At 45.8% G+C, this 14,849-nt stretch overlaps 1 protein-coding gene across 1 annotated transcript; it reads left to right on the top strand.

Moving 5' to 3' along the window:
* Nucleotides 1-4,491: 4,491 nt before the first annotated feature.
* On the top strand, nt 4,492-10,878 carry Paqr9 (progestin and adipoQ receptor family member 9). Its single transcript, XM_074060367.1, has 2 exons — nt 4,492-4,782; nt 5,566-10,878. The coding sequence occupies exons 1-2, from the start codon at nt 4,675-4,677 to the stop codon at nt 6,853-6,855; spliced, it is 1,398 nt and encodes a 465-aa protein (XP_073916468.1). The 5' UTR covers nt 4,492-4,674; the 3' UTR covers nt 6,856-10,878.
* The last annotated feature ends 3,971 nt before the right edge of the window (nt 10,879-14,849 follow it).

The following is a 14,849-nucleotide window of genomic DNA, read 5'->3' as shown; positions in this document are numbered from 1 at the left end:
TTATTAAGATCAATAACACTCTGCTACACGCAGCGATTGTCTGTGGACGCCCAGAACCTTCTACCTGCCTCTCTGTGGCTATCTGTTCGCAAGGCCCCAAGGATCAGGAGATGCGACTGGCTTGGAAGATGATGCTCTTTATATTAATTACTCTGGTCCATATCCAGCCATCTCATCCCACATGCCCACCTGTCCCACTGGCATTATCGTTTGGGCGACTTTCTAACCAGATCCAGTGGGTAGCCATATTCACCAATGAGCCTTATGTCCCTGCTTTGGCCCAAGATGCAATGGTGTGTTTTTCTCATCAGTGATGCTCATTTAATTATTAACAAGGTTTTCCAATAACAACGATGAAAACAACCTGAAATGGAAGATGCTAAGGCCCTTACTGGAAACGTTCAAGGCCAGCTACACGGCAGCAACCCGGGGGACAGCGCTCTGTAAGAGAGAGGAGCGAGGGCTTTGGAACAAGGACAATTTTACCCCAGCTCTGCACCTAGCTGCGCAGGCTCTCTGAGCCTGACTGTGGTTTTTCATTTGTCTTTGGGTTTTTTTGTCTGAAAATGGGAGAAACATATCTGCAAAGAATTCGAGATAAAACGTGTAAAGCTCCTACTGCGTTATTGTGTGTAGAACACGCTCAGTAGACAAAGCAATTACCACCAATGAGACGAGGAAGACTGGACGACTCCACGGATTATGTAGCATTCTTACTCTCACACTCCAGGGTCCAAAGATCTGACCTTCCAAAGGCTTACAGTACTGACAATATTTTCCACATAATAATACGTCCAGTGTTTGCTATGAGCGAAGACCTGCCTCAAGGAAAACTGAATAAATGATGGGGAACTTGGTCATCTACCTTCCACAGTTCTATAACTGCTTCTCAAATTAAATAAATGGACCCCCTCCCAAAAAAAAAAGCCCTATCAAAATCAAGGGACAGCAACAACAGTGTCCTCCCCAGAGGATAATCCAGAATTAGGCTCAATGTAACAAGCAGATAGGAAGTTTTGCAGGAAGCTAACACAGGATCTGGTCAGGAAACGGGCAAAATGGGAAGAAATAACTCCAGAATGGAGACTACCAGCTTTGGTCAGGGAAGCTGTAGAGGGCCCTGAAGGCCCAGGTATTTGGGCAGGTCTGATCTGAGCTTAGGGACTGGGTGCTGACAGATGGTGACCCACAAAGAACCTTTCCGGTGACCTGAAAGGCTGGGAAGGGGAGTCCAGCCTGGAAGTGGGAGAGGATGGGGGCGGACAGAATTAGCCAGGACAGTGGACTATGGGGCTGAGATGAATGGACAGCCCTGCTCACACACCTGTGTCAGTCGGTTAGAACTTCTTCCATGCCAACCTTATCTTTATTTTTTTTAGTGGGACTGGGGTTTTAACTGAGGGCTCCACACTTGCAAAGTAGGTGCTCTACCACTTGAACCATACCCCCAGTCCATTTTGCTCTGGTTATTTGGAGACTATTTTGGTCAAATAATCTCAAGAATTATTTGCCCAGGCTGGCCTTGAACCACAATCTTTCCGATCAATGTCAGCCTTCCAAGTAGCTAGGACACAGGCATGAGCCAAGCCTGGCCCTATTTTTCATCTTATTTTTTTTTTTGGTAGTACTGGGGTTTGAACTCAGGGCTTTGCATTTGCTACTCAGGCCCTCTACCACTCGAGCTACACCCTGCCCTTTTTACTTTATTTTACAGATAGGGTCTCAAGATTTTTCCCAGGGAGGCCTCGGACCTCAATCCTCCTACCTATGCCTCCCAGTAGCTGGAATGACAGACAAGGGTTACCACATCCAGCTTTCAGTTAGTCTTTGTGCGCACTGCTTTGAAGGGTACTGGGAGAGAAAAGGTGAGCTGGCAGAGACTGGGGAACATGGCATTGACTTTAAGAGATAGAAACAAATTGCCCTTGGCATGATCAGGTACCAAACTAGAATTCAACCCCCAAAGTCCTCTTTATACAAATTATTGAGTACAATTAAGTGGTGTTTGTTTGTTTGTTTGTTTGCTTGCCTACTAGAAAAATGATTTCCTCTGAAAACGTGTATTATTAGCAAATGCTACGTGCAGCTTTTACAGAAAGCTAATTGTCCTCATTAGACATCAAATTTGCAGTGGAAGTTTTACATATGCTTCGTTACGCTACTGGAGAGAGACGCACAAATGAACCTGTAGCAGGTTTAGAAGAACGCCACCAAAGAAAACCAGATTGGAAGAACATTCGTCCCCTTTGCTCCAGCTCCTACGTGTGACCGCGCTGCAGTCTATACCCATGGCGCCTCAACATACAGACTTCCACAGATTACCCAAGCTACAGGAAGTCACAGGAGACCCAGCTAATTCCCCAAGGTCAGGCCTGGTGGCTAGTGGCTAGGAACTTTGTAGTGGGTCCTGCCCCCCTTATCTCCCAGGGCACCTTCAGGGGATGGCAGCTACCCTATTGCTTCTGTCTGTTCAGCCAACCCCAGCAACCTGGGCAAGACTCCTACTGTCAAGTGACAGTTTGCCAGAGTTAAGCTGTGAAGCCCAGACACATTTTCCTACCTCAACTTTAAGAAGTAGGAGAAATTAATCCTATAGATTAGTAATTAAGGGAAAGGCATATTGCTGTTTTGTCTTATAATGGAAACATTCCATAATTTTAAGTTTTGCTGTTTCCCTGTTTCTTTTTTACTTAGTTATGTCAGGCCATAGCAAAGCACAGCAAAGAACTTTCAAGAGCATGACTCTACTCACAGCACCTGTTGGTTTTATGGGGTTGGGAATTATGAGAAAAAAGTCACAGAGACTTTCTGAAAAACAAGTATATCATGACAGATATTTTGACTTTTTAAAAAGAATACCAGGGGCTGGCAGAGTGGCTCAAGTGACAGGGTGCCTGCTTAGCAAGCATGAGGCCCTGATTCAACCCCCCCCCACAAAAATATCTTGCTAGGTGTTGGTGGCTCACACCTGTAATCCTAGCTACTCAGAAGGCAGCGATCAGGAGGATTGAGGTTCGAAGCCAGCCTGGGTAAATAGTTCACTAGGCTCTATCTCAAAAATATCCAACACAAAACAGGGCTGGTGGAGTGGCTCAAGTGGTAAGAGTGCCTGCCTAGCCTGTGTGAGAGCCTGGGTTCAAACCCCAGTACCACCAAAAATAAATAAAAGTATCATGTTTTATTAGAGTTGATCTCATCACTTTTGGTTGTAAAGACAACTGTTATCTAACTTAGAGGTTTTGCAACTCATTTAGTCAAGTCCCATACTTTCTTGAAATGAACTTTCTATCATATTTTTTCCCAGTGATGTAAATGAATCAGTTATGCAAGTAAGAGATTGCTAAATGTGGAAATTATTGTATGGTCAACACTTTGTTTGGTTTTGGGTTGTTTGTGGACTAACAGAGAATATGAACATTGTTTTTATTTTCTGAGTTGCCCTGAATCGGATTTAGCATTCCTAGGCTTGAATTAAGTGCTTCACTCTTAATCCCTTTTGTAAATTAGCATGGGGACTTGGTCCAGATGCAAAAGGAATTAGATTTCACTTTAAAACAACAAGGCAACAGACATTGGAAAACCAGAAAACACTAAAAACAAAAGATGTATTTAAATAACTTTAGCAAAATCTTATTTATTAAAAATCCGTGAGGAATGTGTGACATAGTCAGAAAGTCACAGGGCCCATGTGTACCTTCACCCTAATTGTGTAAGAGTTTGCTAAATCAATTACCAGCAGAAAATATGTCCAAGAGAAGGCTGAAACTTCTAAAGAGAGTGTTAAGTAATTCTAGACATTGTCAATATTGATCTCCCCATTATAAATTATTCTTATCCATAATTTAAGTCCACCTTGAACCTCTACTAAGTACATCTTCCTTAACTTTTACAGGATTTGCTCCAGTGATGAAGGTAGCTTGTCATTGTTAAAACTGAGCGTGAGATGAGTTTTAAAATGAAAAGTCAAAGCCTATATCTAAACCAGACTGTCCTAGTGGTTTCCTTAGAGCAGTCGTGTGCTCTAGTTTAACAGATCAATCTGGAAACATCCTGCCAGTTCAGGGTCTCCTTCTACCACTTGGTCATGTACTTTACTGTCAAGGCACCTCTGTTTCTCCTCAGTACCTAAAAGATTTACAACCATGAGCCACTTAGACAGGGTCTAGCCCCTTAAAAGCTAGTTCTTGTTATGGCTAACACAGGTCAGAGATGCAAGTCACCCTCTTGTCATATGCCCTGTGCATCGCTGAGAGAAATTTCTGTGACATGATGCATTTTAAAAGACACCAGTGCACCACAACCCGGTTTGGACCCTTCAAGTTATTCTCTCTTCTGGCCTCCAGCCACCTAACTTAGCCTGCCAGGTACCTCTGGTTAATTACACATGGGTTTTATGCAACCGTCTCTGCAAAATGGTCTCAATTCTCATTTCTGTGCACCTACCTCCTGGTCTTCCCCCGTCAACAGCCCTTTTTAAATCAATTCCTCAGATCCTTAGAGGAGTTCTGGATGTCCCAGACATCCGGTGAAATTTTTCATTAATAGTAGACTTTGGGCAGCCTGTCCCGAGCTGGCAGACTTTGGGCTCCAAAACAAGCAAATAGGTGAGCCGCGGCTCAGAAGGATGCGAGGCCAATTTGGGGACGGTCCGTTTGCACACGATAAGGGCTAGGGATGGTGACGCACCTGCAGAAGTCCACTAGAGGGAAAGGAGATAAACCAGGGCTGGATGTCGCGCACAGAAGGAGAGAAAGAGGGAGCACGAGAGAGAAGCAGCACCCGGTAGGTACCTGACGATTGACACCGCTCGATCGCGACACGATCTCCAAGACACCCCCCCCCCGCCGCCAGCGCCCCCTCCCCGGCCGATTACACTTAGCGCATCTCTGGGGCCGACCGGGTGCGGGCGTGCCCGCCTCCCCTCCCCTCCCCCCGCGGCGCGGCTCCCCGCCCCCCCGTCACCCCCCACCCCGAGAACGCGGTTCCCCAGTGTCCTCTCGAACGCCCGCGTGGCTGAGTTTCGAATCCCGGCGCCGACCCTCGCCCTCCTCGCCCTCGGTGCGGGCCACGGAGTCGCTGGCCAGCCTTTGGCCCCCACATCAATCATTAACGGGTTGGCCTGAGCTGCAGCAGCCCGAGGAGGGGGATGGTACGGAACTGGAGACTGGGGACAACTCTCTCCCCCGCGGCGGCCACGAAACCCTAGCTGGGGAGGCCCCCGCCCTTCCCCGGTGCGCCGATCCCTCCCTCCTTCCCTCCCTCCCGCCGGCGCCTCCAGCACATCCCCGCCTCCCGCTCCGGGGGCGGCGGCACAGCGCCCGCACCGCGCGATGCCCAGTCACCGCAGCGCCGCCGCTGCCGCCGCCGCCGCAGTCCGCCGTACTGCTGCCACCGCCACCGCCACGGCCACGACCACGGCCACGGCCACGGCCACCGCCACCGCCACCGCTGCCGCAGCGCGGCCGGCCGCGCGAGCAGAGCCGGGAGCTTGGCGAGCCCCGCGCGCTCCTGCGGCTCGCCGCGCTGCCTGCTGATCCTCTCCTTCCCATTTATCCTTTTCCTTAGGAGCGTCTGCTCGGAGGCGCAGGTCTGCTCTGGAGCCTGCAGCGACGCCCCCGGCGCTGGCACAAAGGCTCCGACGGCGACCGGCGGGGACTGCCGAGCGCGCGGGAGCCGGCGCCAGAGGTCGCCTGCGCGCGCCCTAGCCGAGCCCCGGGCACCATGCCGCGGCGTCTGCAGCCCCGGGGCGCGGGCACAAAAGGGCCGCCTGCCACAGCGGTGGCAGCTCCAGGGACCGCCCGGCAGTCCCATCCCGCTGCCTCCGGGGACCCCCCCGCGTCGGCCAAGCCGCTGCTGCGTTGGGATGAGGTGCCCGATGACTTCGTGGAGTGCTTCATCCTGTCCGGCTACCGGCGCCTGCCATGTACGGCGCAGGAGTGCCTGGCCTCGGTGCTGAAGCCCACCAACGAGACGCTCAACTTCTGGACGCACTTCATCCCGCTGCTGCTGTTCCTGAGCAAGTTCTGTCGCCTGTTCTTTCTGAGTGGCCGCGAGGTGCCCTTCCACCACCCCTGGCTGCTGCCGCTGTGGTGCTACGCGTCGGGAGTGCTGTTGACCTTCGCCATGAGCTGCACGGCGCACGTGTTCAGCTGCCTGTCTCTGCGCCTGCGCGCTGCCTTCTTCTACCTGGACTATGCATCCATCAGCTACTATGGCTTCGGTAGCACGGTGGCCTACTACTACTACCTGCTGCCCGGCCTGAGCTTGCTGGACGCCAGAGTCATGACCCCCTACGTGCAGCAGCGCCTGGGCTGGCACGTGGACTGCACGCGCCTCATCGCCGCCTACCGCGCGCTCGTGCTGCCCGTGGCCTTCGTGCTGGCCGTGGCCTGCACCGTGGCCTGCTGCAAGAGCCGCACCGACTGGTGCGCCTACCCGTTCGCCTTGCGCACCTTCGTCTTCGTCATGCCGCTCAGCATGGCCTGTCCCATCATGCTGGAGAGCTGGCTCTTCGACCTGCGTGGGGAGAACCCCACGCTCTTCGTGCACTTCTACCGCCGCTACTTCTGGCTGGTGGTGGCCGCCTTCTTCAATGTTAGCAAGATCCCCGAGCGCATCCAGCCGGGCCTCTTTGACATCATCGGCCACAGCCACCAGCTCTTCCACATCTTCACCTTCCTCAGCATCTACGACCAGGTGTACTACGTGGAGGAGGGCCTGCGCCAGTTCCTCCAGGCGCCGCCCGCCGCGCCCACCTTCTCGGGCACCGTGGGCTACATGCTGCTGCTGGTCGTCTGCCTAGGGTTGGTCATCAGGAAGTTCCTAAACAGCTCGGAATTCTGCAGTAAGAAGTGAGCCTGCCACCACTGCCACCAAGGAGGAAAAACGAGGAGGAGGAGGAGAAGGAGGCTCCTGCTGGTTTGCCCACCTGTTTGGAGTTTCTGTTGTTGGTTTGTTTTCAGGTTTTGTTGTGTTTCCTTCTATGCTAGAGAAGTAGAGAAGGATGCTGCAAAGCCACAAGGGGGGAAAGGAAGTTCATTGCGACCAGGGAGGATTAATTCCCAGTCCACTTGGGGCTTTGGAAGAGGGAGATGGGATCCCGCAGGAGGAAGGGGCCTGCTGGTTCTTGGCCCTGGGAAAAATATGCAGGTAGTGTCGGTGATGTCCAGGGATTTTACAAAGGCAGCGAATAAAGTCCCAAATAAAGCCCCAAACAGTTGGCTATTCTAATGGTCTTCTGTGTCGGCGATAGTAACAGGTAGCCCTCCAGAGGTTAGGTATGTTGTATAGTGGATAGACAAAATCTCTGGGTATTCCCATTTTAGCCTGAGGAATGTCTGGATTTGTGAAAAGAATGGAGCTTTGTAGAAAATGGGGCACAAAGACACAGACCCAAGGGCTTAACCTGCTAGAGTGCATGGAATGTAAACAGGAGCAAATGATTTCAAAATGTTTCTCAGATATTATTTAAATAATAATATATACAAGTTTATTTCATAAATTATCAAAGCCTGTGATATGCACTGAATTTTCTTTGTCACATAATTTAGAAGTTTGCAGCCTTCTACATTGCGCACACTGGAACCTGGAGAGTTCTCAACTTACTTTCTTAAAGCAGTGTTTTCTGAAGGCCTGTGAGTGTCATGATCCACTGTGAATGACTCTACCTTAGGGACTCTGGTTTAGACTGTTGGTGAGGAAGCTCAAGTGGTTTGTATAGATCCCAGATTCCTCTTCAATGTATTCCACAAAATCCATCCCAGTTTTTTTTTGTTGTTGTTTGTTTTGTTTTTTATCTTATTCTTTCCTCTCTACTTATTTCAATTGCCACTGGAATAAATGCACCTTTTGAAGCAATTCCCAAATGACTGGTCCTCAGACACAGTTTCTTGAATGGGGAGAGTAGCAGAAATCATGGTTTCTTATTTTATTGCAAATCCACGTTTTGACATTCCACCCAGGAAGGAAGGAAGATGGTGTGGCCTTTAAGTTTTGAGTAGGATTGGAAGTGGCTTACATAGGGGCGCACAGGGCATTTGACTTCTCTTTCTGGAGACAGAGCCAACCCACTAATGTGACTGTGGTTCCTAATGCAGCCGTGGGGGAGGGCAAGAGGGCACTCATGCCATCCATCCTTGCTTAAAACTGAAAGTGTAATCTTCAGGAATAAATGAGACTTCATATTACGAAAGTCAGGCCTGTTATTACTTGGGTTGTAACTGAAATTTTTGAGTTAAGTAAGGTTACATTGCCCAGTTAAACACTAAGGTCTCATTTGGGTCCAGATCTATGGCAATGGTTGTCAGTCACCCTGAGTCCTAGAAAAATCAACAAACACATCGCAAGGTGCTTTCAAATGGCCAGGTTGGTTGGTGTTATTTAGATATTTCTTATAAATGCTAACATGCAATTGAAATGGCCACTCTGGATGAACCCAAACCACTGAGTTAGCTTATTTAAATACTTGTTGATACTGCTTGGTAAATGGTTTGGGTTAAGTCTTTATGGCCTAATGCACATAAGATTGGCGAATCCTTACCTCAGCACTGATTGGATGGCACTCCTAAAAGCACTGCTGTTTTATTGATACTTTAAATTGCTACTGTGCTGATGAACAGAGTTCAGGACAGTTCCCTGAAGGAGACATATCCTTGTGTGTACTAATTTGCACACAGAAATTAAGCACAGGGATGTCTACAATTAATTCAGGTCCTCCTAATGGGATTGTGAATACCCTTTGCACAACTCGTAATGAAAGCTAGTGTCTTGTCCTTTGCCAAGTTCAAGGGAATTCCTGTTAGGTTACAGAGGTTGGTAAGTTGTACTTACCACGGACATTATTCCTCTGCTCTGACTTCATTCAGCACAAGTTCAAGGACAACTGTTAACCAGGATATTTTCACACACAAGCTTATCTCATGTCACTCTTATCTCTTTGAGCCACACAGAATGTTGGTTCAGAAGCTAGGGAGCTGGGCTGAGTATGCTACAGCTTCCTTGGCAAATGGGAACTCCCCTTCAGAAGGAACTTTCAAAGGAGCTATGAGTTTGAGAACAGAAAATAACCTCAGCATTTGTCATTTTAAATTTTTCTTGGAGCTCTTCTGTGTCCACAAACAATTGTCTTCTTGCCCTGTGTCTTCTGCAGAGGCCATTTAAGGATAAAATGCTACCCATATCATTTTGAAGTGACTGCTGCACTAACCAGTGAGATGGCACACTTTTCCTGGGAAAGATTTCCAGACAGAATGAGGACTCACCTCCCTTTCATCTGCCTTTTCCTCCTCCTACTCTTTCTTCCTCTTCTGCCTTAGATGTTCCGTACCATGTATTACACTGGCAAGAAAACGTTCTGGTTGAAAGCAGTGGTTTGGCTTCGCTTCATATTCGCAAATAGGTACCACATATGCTATTTAAGACCAGGGATGGTTTGTCTAACTATGTAGGTTATTCGCCAAATGGTATATCAGATTTCTGTCAAGAAAGATGATACTGTTTAAGAAGTAGTTGTTCACTGACTCTCCACATTTGCATGAAACTCTCCAGGTTTATTACACACTTCAGGGAAATGTGGGAATCAGAATAAATATCTTAGAAATATTTTTCCACCCTCTTTGTTTTGCCACATCCATTCAAAGTTGGCTTTGCTTTATTGTGCTCAACTGTTTGAAATATAGGACAAATTAAGAATAAGAGCTCACCCCATTGTCTTCATACAGTCTATTTTAGCAGTAGAATTTGGGAAGCACATTATGTAATACATTTTATTTTTACTTGTCAGTCATGATCTAGGTGACAGCTCAAGGAGGAGCACATTGGAGTCATGCCTGAGAAATGAGGGTGTCTGTCTTCTGTGCTTGTCACCCTGTGCGTGGGTCCCTGGGGCTGACTTCATTGGTTAATGGGTTTCCTCTCTTTCCTGTCCTCCTTGCAGCTCAGGTAAAGAAGGTGACCTTCCCAGGGAGAGGAAGTAGTATCCTTTTTTCATGTCATGACTGGTTTGTAAAAATAAACGTGATCTTTTTCCACTGGCCCTACACTTTCCATAAATAGCCCTGGAAGAAAGTGTGGGGTTCCCGAACCAACCAGAGTGGCCTTCACAACTTCCATTCATAAATCGTGCCTCTAAGTGCTTGCAGTCCTGCAAACCAGTTAGCCTAACTCATCATCCTATGTCATGGGAACCATTTCTAAGAATGTAAAACTTGGGGAGGGAGGTGATTTTTATCATTTTTGTCTGATTTGGTGCTGAATCAAGGCTAACAGCAATAACAGATAGGGATGCTAATTGGATATATTATATATAATATTTAGATATATATTCCTTTTATTAACAACATATAATTTTTAAATAGAGCAAAGCAAGAGATAGCTGTCTTCAAAATTAGATCTTAGATTATAAAATCTTAAAGTGTTATTGGCCACTTAAATGATTTTGTCATCTTGTTCTTCATCTGTTTTTTTTCCATTTGTTGTTTATCTGTTGAAGTTTACACTGCTGACTTGGTTCTGTTAGGGCTTTTGAGTCATTGCTCATTCATTCATGTAATCCTGTTAAGGACCACTGAACACCTTTTCTGTATACAAGACACTGGACAAGGATCCGTCCATCCGTCTGTATTATTGACAGTCATTACTTTGTCTTGTGGTGGAGCAGAGTTAGAAGTTTGGATCTTTTCTCCTATTAGCATAAGAGCATAGAATCTTACCTGAATCAATCTGTTAATTTATCTGCAGTCAGTTTCTTGTTTTTCTGTCTGCTCCAAGGACTAAGGTTAAAAAAACTTGAAAATTTTAATGTACAATTCAGATGAAGGGATAGTGTGCAGAAATGAAAAATCTTATCTTTGCTACTAATAAAGATAATAATGACAATAACTGTTGGGAGGCTAATAGTGTCAAGATCATTATAAAGTGTGATTCATTCAAAGTGCCAAATTGTGCTAACATTAAGTGAATTTTATAGACAGTATAATAAAGTAAAACACAGAACACACTCACAAATGAGTTTAAATGCTTAAATCTCCAAAAATAAAACTAATTAATGCCCTAGCCCTTTTCCTGTTTTAAGATCTTTGGGTTGTTTAGAACATACTGTAGAAACAATACATCTGGTGGAAATCGTTTTTCAAAACAGGGGTAAAAAAAGACAGGAAGTGGGCATGGGAAAGAGAGAACCAGAAGGACACAGCTAGACTGGGGCAGAAAGTTGAACTCTGGACAGTTTGGGGTATAAATTTTTTCCTTAGAAAAGCATGTGAACTCCTAAGGTGTAAGTGCCCAGACAGGTAGCAAGGAATTCCATCTGGCATCTGAACTACATCCTGTAACATTTGACTTGAGCACAGGGTGCTGGGATATATTTTGAGTAGGGCATTTTCTCCCTGGCTTAACGTCCCTAATTTGTTTCCATAAAATTACAACATAACTCGAACAGGCATTGGGGGTTAGCACCAGCCAATTGGAAATCCACTTTTGAATCATTTTCTTGAAGAATTGTAGTACTCTCTGACATACTATCAGAGAGAAAGCCTGCAAGCCTAGCTAGGCTCACTGGTACAGGAAACCTTCAATGGCGTTTCCTGATCACTGCTGGATTCCTTTGTGAGAGGCCTCTTGCCCTCCTACTGAAGATTTGATTTCTTTAATATTGTGAATAATTATTTCTTAATTGCAAAAAATGGATGTCAATTCTTAGTCACTGTTCCAAATACCTCAACACCATTTTCGCTTATCATTTTAAAAAGGACAACTGTATTGCGTTTCTGGCTTGCAAATTTCTAAGGAGTTTGCAGGCTTTTTTTTGTTTTGTTTTAAATCATCTTCTTACAGAGTCTGGGAGCAAGTTGCAGAATTAGAGTGTTTATTTATACATCAGGGGCCAAGAATGCTCACTTAGCTATTAATTGTGGCACGACACAACTTTTGAGAGCTCTGAACACACACTTACAGGTTCACTTTTTTTCTGTTTCACTCAATGAAAAAGCAGCCTTTGCGCTGAGCTTTTGAAAATCTTCCAAGTGTTTTGTGTTTCTAAATGTAATACAGGAACTTTAATGCTTTTGTTTCTCAACCTCTTGAGGCTATTCCAAACTGGGCATTTCTTAAGGAAAATCTCTTGAGTGTACAAACTTATTCTCAAGTGTGTAAAAAATGGCAGGCCACCCTTCTCAGGCCTTACAGCACCTCCCAAAATATGCAATAAACACTCCAGACAGAGTAGGAGGGTCTTCAGCTGATCACTGAGCCATGTCACAAAGATGGCCTTGTGTCTCTCAGTTTATCACAACATCAAGAAAGGACACCCCGTCATTAAATCTTGTTTCTGAATGAAATAGTGGGACACTATTCATTGGAACAAAATTTCATTTTGTCTTTCAGGTCCATCTGAGTTAGAAAGCATAATCTGTTTTTAATATGCTGCACGCAAAAAATAGAGGCAATTCCTGGGAAAAATTTTAAAGTATTTTAATTTTATATTCCAAAAGTTTGTAATAGCAATTTGTAGAAATAGGCCTTAGCACGTAGGTAGGAGCCAGTGCTTTTTGGAAAACCTCATCTTTGTCCTGGTTGTTTAATCACCTCAACCTTTTACCTAAACAAGAAAGACCTTCTAGGTCTTTAAAAATGTAAATACTGTATAGTTTAAACAAGGATGAAAACCATTTTTTAAAGGAAAAAAAAAAAGATGTCAGATAGGTCCTAAGTGTGTAGCGAGACTAAATTTAAAAGGTTTAAAAATTCTTGTTAGACTCTTCATTGAATTCCCTCTACACGGAAGGCTTACCAGTGGTCTTTTTTTGCCAAATGGTTTTGCTGTGAGCAAAATTATTCTGACCAAGGAACTGAGTGTCCAGGCACTAAGGGGAGGGGGACATTTCCTGCTGGTGAGTGTAACCACAGTGACAAGGAGAGAGCAAGGCACTGTGTCCCTTGCTTCTTCAGAGAGGAGAGAAGTCTCATGCCTTTGCTTCATGGACCAGGAAAAGCTTTCTGTACTTCAGGGCTGGGTGAGGAGTCCGTGCCTACTCTTTCCTCTCCAGAAAGCGTGTGTTGGCTCTGAACTTGAACCTTCCCTCCATACTTTTCTCGGCCCATTTCCACCACCCTGAAAGCCTTCTCTTCCCACAAAGCCAGCCTGAAAGGATTCCGTGTGTACTTCAGGCCCTCAACCATCTGCCTTATGAGGTGCATTCATTTCTAATCTAAGGATTTAAATATGGTAACTGTAGTCAGATTGGCAAGAATGTACAACCACCAGGTCCCCTTTTGCAATAAAGGACAATATTTGAAGGGCCATCTTCACGTTTCCTCAGGTCAGAGGCAGAGGGAGGATTCAACCAGTGACACAATAGAAACCTCCTTGGTGTGTGTCTGTTTTCTTTTTTTGTTTGTTTTATTTTGTTTTTAACTCATTTCATGGTGATTATGGAGGAAGAAGGGAGTTAAAGGAAAATGCAGGCATAAAGAAAGAATTTTTCCCACTGCTTGCTAAATTAATTCTTCCTAGGCTACCCTGACACCCAAAAGAGCTAGGTTTAGTCAGCTGGAGAGGCAGGCTCAGGGATGAGAACTTCCCACCTGGTCTGTGGTGGGTTCCAATCCATAGTGTATTCTGACAGAAGAGCATTAGTTAATCACAATCCCAGAGAAATTAAGCAAAATAATCTATAGAAATAGATATCTCTTCAGTCAACTGTGCATGTAGCTGAACAAATTGTGACTCGTTTCCCTTGTATCGTTTGCTATGATTTAGGTTTTGGAAGACATTTATTCCTTACTGTCTTGAACATGAAATTCTGTATAAATAATGTAACTATGCATTTTTTGCTGAAAAACAAATGTATAAAATGTGAATAAATTATTTGTAAGCGCAGCATTTAGGACTGCTTCTGTATGCCTCTTGTGTGTTCAGAAGATATTCTTCAGCAAAGTATTTCTAAAGTACCAGTAAAATATGTGGAGCACTAATCAAAAATTACTCTTTTTAAAAAATAAAAATCAGCAGACAGAAATGAAGAGTGTAAGTTTGTCCTAAGAAGAGCCCTTGGCATGTTCTTCTTATAGCAGCCAGGAAGCCAACTTCAGACCTTTAGCTCTGTGGCAATTGCTGTTTAAATCACATGACTCATGTTTCTGATAGAAGCTGTTGGTTCTCAATGAAGCAAGAAAAGGTTTGGAGGAGGAACAATGGGAAATTCACTCAGTGCATAGAGTTGATCCATGGGTCAGGAAGGACCAGGAAGGACCAGTCTCTAGCCAGGCAATGCTAGAGACTGCAGCCAGGAGCGCCAGCCTCTCAAGGCTCTGCTACCAGATAGGCAAATGTCAACTATTCTCTGGTCCCCTTGTGTCTGTCCCCAGAATTCAAATTCTTGGACAAGAGTATTTTGGTTGGCCTACCTGAGGTCACATGGACTGTTCTGAAGACAAGATGTGTGACTTGAGCCCTTTCCAAATCCTCCAGCAGGGTGGAGCTAGTTTCCCGTAGGAAGGTATGATGGGTTGTCAAGAACAGCATCCACTTCATCCAACCCCTTGGCTGTGTGGCACACAGGCATACCACTCATCTCCACCCTTGGAAAGTATGAGGACAAGGACCAGGGGACAAGTTCGTGGCCTGTGGATGCCATGTCAAGCCAAACATCCTATCGATGTGGTGTTTCTGTTGGAGTTCAGGAGCGTCTGGTTGCAGACAGGGGGAGGGGAAGTGTGCTCACAGCCCAGCCCCCAGCTGGCCAGCAAACACTACGTCACTCTGTCACTCTCTAACGACCACCCCCTCTCTCTCCTCTTTTACCAGCAGGCTTTTGTGAAAGAGCACTATATTTTGTCTATATTTTCTTATC

This window comes from Castor canadensis, chromosome 17 (assembly GCF_047511655.1).
Source record: "Castor canadensis chromosome 17, mCasCan1.hap1v2, whole genome shotgun sequence".
Lineage (NCBI taxonomy): Eukaryota > Metazoa > Chordata > Mammalia > Rodentia > Castoridae > Castor > Castor canadensis.
Note: the sequence above shows the minus strand (reverse complement) of the source record. Positions and strands in the feature narration are given on the sequence as shown.